Genomic DNA, 8,688 nt, shown 5'->3' on the forward strand with positions numbered 1-8,688 from the left:
CCCAGCTGCCCTCACAGGACGCTGATTGGTCCGCACCGCTGTGGTTCGGCCACAAACGCATAACTTGAAGCCCGGCAAGATGGAATCCAGCTGCCTCGCAAGGTAATCTTTGCAGAGCGACTTAAAATTAATGCAAAAGTCACTTCAGATTAAAACTCACAATAGACAAAAAAAATGACTTTTTCACCATAATAGATAATTTCCCATGTCTAATATAGACCCATTTAACAGTAAATGCCAAAAACATTGGACAGTTTTCATTGTATTTGTGTTTTTATATCAAAATCCCAATACTGTTACTTCCTGAAACGGCAATGCCCACTTTAGCAAACCCAAAGGTAGTCCAGTTTTTTTTTTTTTTTTTTTTTTTTTTAACAAGTGAGTGGCTCATCATCTCAAACATAGACGATCTTTGGTGCGAACTGTACAGTACATCCTGGTTCTCTCTCTTTCTGTCTTTCTTTCTCTCTCTCTCTCTCTCTCTCTCTCTCTCCCTCTCTGTCTTTCTTCTCTCTCTCTCTCTCTCTCTCTCTCTCTCTCCCTTTCTGTCTTTCTTTCTCTCTCTCTCTCTCCCTCTCTCTCTCTCTCTCCCTCTCTGTCTTTCTTTCTTTCTCTCTCTCTCTCTGTCTCTCTCTCTCTCTCTCTCTCTTTCTGTCTTTCTTTCTCTCTCTCTCTCTCCCTCTCTGTCTTTCTTTCTCTCTCTCTCTCTGTCTCTCTGTCTCTTTATTTCCTTATTCATGTTCAGCCTGAAGCTCTAGCTGGTGATGGAGTGCCAAAGTGGGGAAACATCATGAATCACTAATATCAACAAAAAATAGCACCAGTATCTTCTCTTTTCCTGAAAAGATCACACGTTTACCTTCATATCCTACTTCAAAATAGTTTGCCCAGCTGTTTGGGCTGACAAAAATGTAAATTCATGTTATACAAGATAGTAAGTAGCATCAAAATGATGTTGGAAATGTAAGTGATTTTTGTTCATCTTGGTTCATCTTTTTCATCTTTGACCCAGGAAGATCACTGACTGAAGGTCACAGTTCATCCTTTTTATTTACCACTAAATCGCTCACTATAATGTATTCAAACTTACATTAGAATGATTTATATTAGTTATAAGTAAAAGGAGGGGAAACTGTTTAGATTTGACTCTGCTACATCCTGCAGTACAGACTTGACTTCACCAGCTAGACTTTATCCTCCTGTGACTTTATGCAAATGTGCAGCTGCATCAATTATATAGAAATCAGTTATATGGATGAGAACTTGAATATAGCAGTTTGCTGTAATACTGACCAGACAGAGTGAGACGACTCATCTAAACTCATGTTAGTGTCGGTTTGGTCTAAATGCAGACAGTTATTTATGTGTGCAATGACATTAAATGTGTAAACCTGACCTCTTCCTATAAACTCCACTGATAATTCATAAACCTCCTGTCTCCCTGCACCTCCCCTCTGTTCCCCTATGGGAGAGGTGGGTGTCATGTCTCCTCTCATATCATCACATAATCCATCTTCTACTTTCTTATAATTTCTTAACATCGTATTGTGTATTTTTGTTATCCCTTGTATGATGAAGTCACCTGTTAGATGTTCATGTATTACTCTACGAACCAGTAATCCCTTAAAATAACCTTACATTCACATTAATTCACCCGTTAATTCATGCAAAAATCCACTTAAAATTAAGGGAGTGATTAATGGAGGAGACCCCATCAAAACCCCCTTAAACACCCCTTAATTTTGACTCCTTACTTTCTAGTTTGATGTAAAATTCAGTGAGACAGGAACTTTCCCTTTATAACTCATTAATAACCTGTAAACCTGCACAAAAGGCATGAAAAGTCCCTTAATTTCTAGAGTCTCTGTGAATCAACCCATGAATAAATCCCTTATAAACCCATGATACTAACCTTACTTTGTTAAAGCTGTTATTTTGAAAGGATAATTCATGTTTATGTAATGAGAAATTAAGGACATTTCAGGGATAAAATTAAGGGGTTTGGTTTTGTAGTGTTAGCCCTTATATAAAGTTATATTTAATGAACTAAATCTGCTGAACTGTGTGAGTTCAGATGATATTCTCTCTTCTCCTTCAGTCATTTTCTTTGTGTCTGAGCTGGAGAGACAAATATTCACCTGGAGGATCTATCTGTTTTTGTTTCTTGTCAGAATAGAAACGGACGTCTGTTCCGGAGAAATCGAGTCACATGACTTGGACTCGAGTCACAATTTTAATCGCTTGACACTTGACTTGATGCATGAAGAGAAGACTTGAGACTTGACTTGACTTGGGTTCTGGTGACTTGGGACTTGACTCTGACTTGTACTCTGATGACTTGAAAAGGTTTCTAAAGTCTTGACTTGAGATCTTGTGTTTGTGTAAATGACTCAGATTGAAAGTGATGAGATTTGTTCCAGCAGACGACTGAATTTAAATTCTGTTTTCTGAATTTGTATGGAATGATTGAATTTATTGAAGTTGAAACTGATTATAGAAATCAAACTCATGATGCTCTTACCAAGTTTTTATCCTATTAAAACCATATTGCATTGAAAAGTCCTAGATATTTCGTTTTCTTTAAGATATTAAATTGATACTGGACTCTTGATTTGTTCTGACTTGACTTGCTGTTCTACATTTAGACTTGAGACTAGACATTAATGACTTGACTTGGTGTTCAGGACGTCCCGTGCCAAACCTTTTCATTCCCTCCCTCCACATCATCTCAAGCAGCTTCCAACACTCTGCTCCAGCAGTATTGGTATACAGGTTTATTCACATAGACACTTTATACTCCTCACTTCAATATATAACAAAACATGACGGTTTAGGCGTTGTGATATCTTTACATCTGCGTAACAAACAAACAAAAGAGAAACATATTTGGCAAAATGAATCCAGCCATGCACTTCAAGAGAAAACAGAGAAAGAACGAATGACACACAGAGTCAGACTGAGGCTCTGAAGACTTACAGGAGAAATCCTCCAACACTGTTATCATCAGTCTGTGACGTTCAGATCATTCCAGGAGTTATTTTGTGATGTGTGGAAAAACACAACAAACTACTGAATGGAGCCAGGAATGAAAAGTACATCAACAATAACTGTTTTTAATAGTGTGAAAGTGTTTTAGGGAGGATTTTTCCTTTAAGTAACACAATAACTAACACATAAGGAAGGTCAAAACTATTACAATGATGTACACACACACTCATACTCTCTCTCTCTCTCTTTCACACACACACACACACACACACACACACACACACACACACACACAGCATTAATAAATAAGGTTAAATACTCCTTCCATCCACAGGTGTCGTCCATCCTGGTCTTCAGCTGACACAGAGCTAGCTGGTGTGTTCAGTCACAGTCGCCTGATGTTGAGATAGATTTAGTTATCAATGAGTATTGCTTAACCTGGAGGCTTCTTTTCACTAACACCCCCCCCCCCCCATCACCCCCTATCCCCCCCCCACCACCACCACACCCATTAAAGCTGCACTAGGCAAGTTTTTGATGTAAAACTGCAGCCGTCTTCTCAGCCTAAATCCCAACAGCGTAATTAAGACGCTGTAAATTTACCATATTGACCCAAATTGAATTCTGCTGTCAGTCTGGTCACTGAGAGGAAAATCTTCTCCACCCAAAAAAAAAAAAAAAAAAAGTGAAATCCAGACTGTCTCCTAACCAGCAGCAGAGAAACCCGGACTCACCAACTCATCAGATCTTTTCCTCTCTCGTCTCTTTGGTTTCCTTTGGTGTAAAGCAGCACAGAGACCACATCACGAGACTTCTGGGTAATGAAGTTCAAAATTTTTCAAACCTCTCGCTCGCCAGTTGGAGCCGCCGACGTGTTGCGAAGTTGCCTAGTGCAGCTTTAAAAATCCCCCTTTAACCCCCCCCCCCCTTGTAAAGACCAGCATAGCAAACAGCTGTTCTCCCACCGTTGTTTTTTGATACAAATACCGGAGCTTGCTGACTCCACGCTCGCCTCTATAGGACGAGGCTTTTCCTGTTTTAAGCTGATGTTCTTAGGGAGTCCTGGTCCAGCTCATCTCCTGTGCTGGGCGCCTGCTGTTGCGGATGAGCTGGCCGGACGCCAGCCCCCCCCCCCCCCTCAGTTGAAGGCCTCCTTGTTGATCCACATCAGGCTGCGCGTCTCGTTGTTTGCACTCGTAGTCGATGTCGCTGAACTTGTTCCCGAACTGGCAGTGCTCCCGCTTGTAGTAGTTGTAGTACTTCACCTGCCAGACCGTCTCAAACTGCCCGCCTTGGGAAACTGGACACACAGAGACACGGGGGGGGGGGGGGGGGGTCAGCCCACATGATAATCCTGATTACTGGAAGACTGGCTGATATCCCATATTTAAAAAAGGCTCATTTCAGCCCCATATATCAGGTTTGTGGACCAATATCGAAAATTGGCTAAGACCACTCAATATTTATTTTAAACTTACACCTTTATGTTGGGGGTTCTGGCTGAAAACGAAAACTGTCCCCTGATAATAAATACAATTATTCTGTTAGGTAAAATATTTATATTTAAAGCTCAGTCAAGAACTAATGTGAAAAAAAAATACAGTGCAAAGCCAATTTCTTTTGGAAAAAATAATTGCTACAAATAGGGCTGCAACTAACGATTATTTTCTCTGTCGATTATTTTCTCGATTAATCGATTAGTTGTTTGGTCTATAAAATGTCAGAAAATGGTGAAAAATGTGGATCAGTGTTTCCCAAAGCCCAAGATGACGTCCTCAAATGTCTTGTTTTGTCCACAACCAAAGATATTCAGTTTACTGTCATAGAGGAGGAAAGAAACCAGAAAATATTCACATTTAAGAAGCTGGAATCAGAGAATTTTGACTTATTTTTCTTAAAAAATTACTCAAACTGATTAATCGATTATCAAAATAGTTGGCGATTAATTTAATAGTTGACAGCTAATCGATTAATCGTTGCAGCTCTAGCTACAAACCATTAAAAAGTAGCACAACACAATATGAAATGGGGAAAAAATTTGCTCTAGTGAAGAGTGGGACTATATAAAACTCTAAATACACTCTACCTGTCATATGTATATTTCAGTTTCTAAATGTACTGGTACTGTCAATCTAATTATTTGAATTACTGAAGGGATCCTATTATTTTTTATTTTTTATTTTTTCTATTTACTTTTTTACTACTTTTTTATTTTTTATTTTATTTAATTGTATTTTTTTTTTCTCCTTTTCTTTTTTGTGAGGATATATTGTCATGTCATCATATTGTCGTGTGTGCTATGTGTATTATTTGCCTGTAATAAAAAAAAAAAAGAAAATACTGTGACTGGCTGATATTCGATTTTAAAAAAGGCTCATTTCAGCCCCATATATCAGAAAAGTGATAAATCAATAGATAAGAATGGTGAGGATGCAGCTCCAAAGTGCGATACAAGTGTGAAATCCTGTTCAACTTCTATGAGCAAAACAATAAATCAACATTTTCTGTGGTTGTTTTTCCTGTGTTCTAATGTAATGGTGTAAATAATTTGTCGTTACCTTTCCATGGCTGTCAAACAACAGCGAGATCATTAAACCTCCCATATCATGTAAAGCAGGACTCCCCTCTCCTCTGTGATGATAAAGGAGTTGGATGGTCTATCTAAACATGGTGAAAGTATCAAAACTAAATCCACACAATCCATATTAGTGCAGCGAGCCTCTAAACGAGCCGTTTGGACTTCCGTAACTTTGTGGCGTCACAAAGGTTCGCTCATTATCATTTTTGTAAGAAATAATAGACTAACAAAGTGTTTTTTTCAAAGCGGTTGAGCGGTTGTCATTGTTTATTACCGGAGAGTTTTCCCTACCTGTAGCCGCCGGGCCGCGGCGTCTCACGTTTCACTCTTGGTTAGTCAATCAGAACAGAGGGGTCGTTAATATTAATGAGCCTTAAAGGCACAGCGACAGAAACAGCCTGTTCTTGGTAAGGCTCAGAGAGATGCTGGAAAATGAACGTGGAGAAATGGATTGAGAGTGTTTTTGGTTCATGACACCACACACACAGCTTTGAATGGACCTCAAGACATAAAATAAAACTCTGGGAAGAGGAGAATATGGAACTTTTTCTTTAAGTCTCAAAATGCAACATGACTCCTCTCTTGACCAGAAGTTTGCACAGAAGCTTGCTGCCTTGTTAGCATTTTGTGACTTCCAGATAATTAAAATATAACTTTCAGGCAGTTGTTTGACAGCTTATTAGAACACAGAAAAAGCAACCACAGAAAATGCTGCTTTATTGTTTTGAACAAAGAAGCTGAATCAGGTTTTGCACTTGTACACTGTTTAAAACGTCATGCCAGTCTTACGGATCTAACCGTGGTTCCAGTGTTACTGACCTCTATACTGACTTGGACAGGCTGTCTGTCTCCGCTCTTGGTGTGCGGGACGCCCTCCGTGTCGTACTGACCGTGATAAACCACCGCGTCCTGGTCCTTAGACTGCTGCTCCAGAGGGAAGATGATACCTCCGATGTTCATGTTGCTGTGAGGAAGAGGAGGAGGAGGAGGAGGAAGAGCAGGAGGAGGTAACATGATATTTTATTGACCCCTGTGGCAAGTTGAGGCTTCAGGTGGCATACCCCCCCCCCCCGCCCCGGCGGCCATGTTGGAGGTCCTCAGCTCTGTGAACAGCTGACTGTGTTTCTGTCGTCTCCACAGAATTGAACAGACGGTTAATTTCTGTCTGTTTCTGACTGAACTGATCATTTCATCACTGATCCATCTGATTGATTTAGTGTTTAGATAATGTCAGCTTGTTAGCTAGCTAACCATAGCATCTAGTCAGCTAACCATCACTGTCTTGTTGTTAACACATCTGATTAGCACACTTGCTAACGTATCTAGTAGCAGCTAGCGTTAGCATGTTGACATTAACATCAGTGTGTTTGCTGGCTAGTTAGCTAGCTAACAGTTTGTTCAGGTTAACTGAGCTGACTCTTCTCAAGCTCCAACCCTTCATGTTTTGGAGTAGAGACTAGGGCTAAAGACAAGACAGTTTACTGTGTCACAGTAACCTACATTTGGAAACAAATCCACCTTATCACACTATTCACTTTTACTGAGAACGTTACTGAATGGATCTACAGCCACACCACAACAAGCTGACTCAGCTAGCTCTGTTTCTAGCTGCTTCATACACATTTACACTTTATTAACTAACACACAGTTCTCCAATGTTCCTCCATGATGGAGGCAGACATGTTGGCTGGAGATATGGGATGCAACTGAAAAGCCGCTATCCTCTCCTCTCTCCTCCTCCCCTCCTCCACAGGGAGGTCAGAGGTCAGAGGTCAGGGTCTGGAGATGGAGCTCAAGGACACTTCAGCAGGAACCTGAGTCCTCTGGTTGAGGAACAGTCTCTCTCACCAGGTTCTCAGTTTTCCAATAGAAACATATTAGAACCATGGATCCCTAATGTTTTGATACAGTTTTGTCTCACCAACCCATGTGGGAAGAGTTTAGTTGTTGATGATTTAGTATTGAATTTGTTAACTTATACTGTCTGTATGAGGTGAGAGTGAAACATGTGATTACAATTCACCCTGACCTCATTCAACCTCATTCTTACACTTTCTCTGATAGTGAGACTATTCCTCATTTTGCTGGGGACCGCCTGTATCCTCTCTAGGGACCCCTGGGAGCCTCCAGACCCCACTTTGACAACCAAAGCACTCCATAACCCACACATATTCTGTTTTATTGATTTGTTTTGTTCTTTTTTTTTATTTAACCAGGTTATGAAGCGGTGGATCCTGGACACACCCACACCCACCTGAGCTCAACAAGCACACTGACTACACTTTAATTAATTTCCCCTACACAGTCTACTTTACTGTGCATTGTGAGGCAAACGACGCCTCCTGTCACCAGCTGTAATGAAAAATACATTGTCCAGTATCCAGGCATTATTTATTAAAGCAGATATCGGGTGCAGGCCTGCAGGCGGAAGGCCACGAGACAACATGCACCAGCTTTACCGATTTATTTTCAATGTATTTACGTCCAAATGTCTTATTATGGAAGGAGATTTCATTGATAATATCCCTATAGACATATTAGCCTTCGTTTATATTGCAAGGAATTAATTCTAACAAATGAGAGAATATCTTTGACCCAACACACATTACAACATGTTCATCGCTCCTGCTGCAGAGGACCTTTAACATCTAACACTATAATGATCCAAATATGAGAATTAATGATTTTTAATTGCATTTCTCCTTACGTGGCCTCGGCGACGCCAGGCTTCACCACCACCTCGATCTTGTATTTGGAGCCTGTGAGCAGCTTTATCGTCCGGTTCTGGCCGAACCGGGTGCCGTCCACCTTGAAGAACACCGGGCCGTCGTTGGGCTGGATCTTCAGGGAGATGGCGATGTTGATGATCGGCGGCACGTCGTCCATTATTCCGGGTTTTTGTCCGGTTTTGGTCCCGTTTTAAACCGAGGAGAGAGCGGATGCTGCGGTGATGCTGAGGAGAGGACCAGGGTCAAGCTTGCCAGAAGGAAACAGTACGACTTCCGGTTGTCGCTTTCAAAACAAAAGCCTTGCTGGCGTGCATGTATCGCAACGTGTTTATTTTGGTAATATAGAGTAACCTTCCATAGTGGAAATGAAGAATATATTTAGCGAGGAATCTG

The 8,688-nt window shown here is 40.7% G+C and overlaps 1 protein-coding gene across 1 annotated transcript; it reads right to left on the bottom strand.

The window, feature by feature from the left end:
* Window positions 1-4,126: 4,126 nt before the first annotated feature.
* cnrip1a (cannabinoid receptor interacting protein 1a) lies at window positions 4,127-8,452 on the bottom strand. Its single transcript, XM_071527278.1, is given in 5 exon segments — window positions 4,127-4,175; window positions 4,177-4,288; window position 6,328; window positions 6,386-6,530; window positions 8,274-8,452. Coding segments are annotated over 5 exon segments (486 nt in total).
* Window positions 8,453-8,688: the final 236 nt, after the last annotated feature.

Source organism: Centroberyx affinis, unplaced genomic scaffold (assembly GCF_046629955.1).
Source record: "Centroberyx affinis isolate AG114_WGS23_722 - 3 ecotype Tasmania unplaced genomic scaffold, CSIRO-AGI_Caff_v1 ptg001514l_1, whole genome shotgun sequence".
Taxonomy (NCBI): domain Eukaryota; kingdom Metazoa; phylum Chordata; class Actinopteri; order Beryciformes; family Berycidae; genus Centroberyx; species Centroberyx affinis.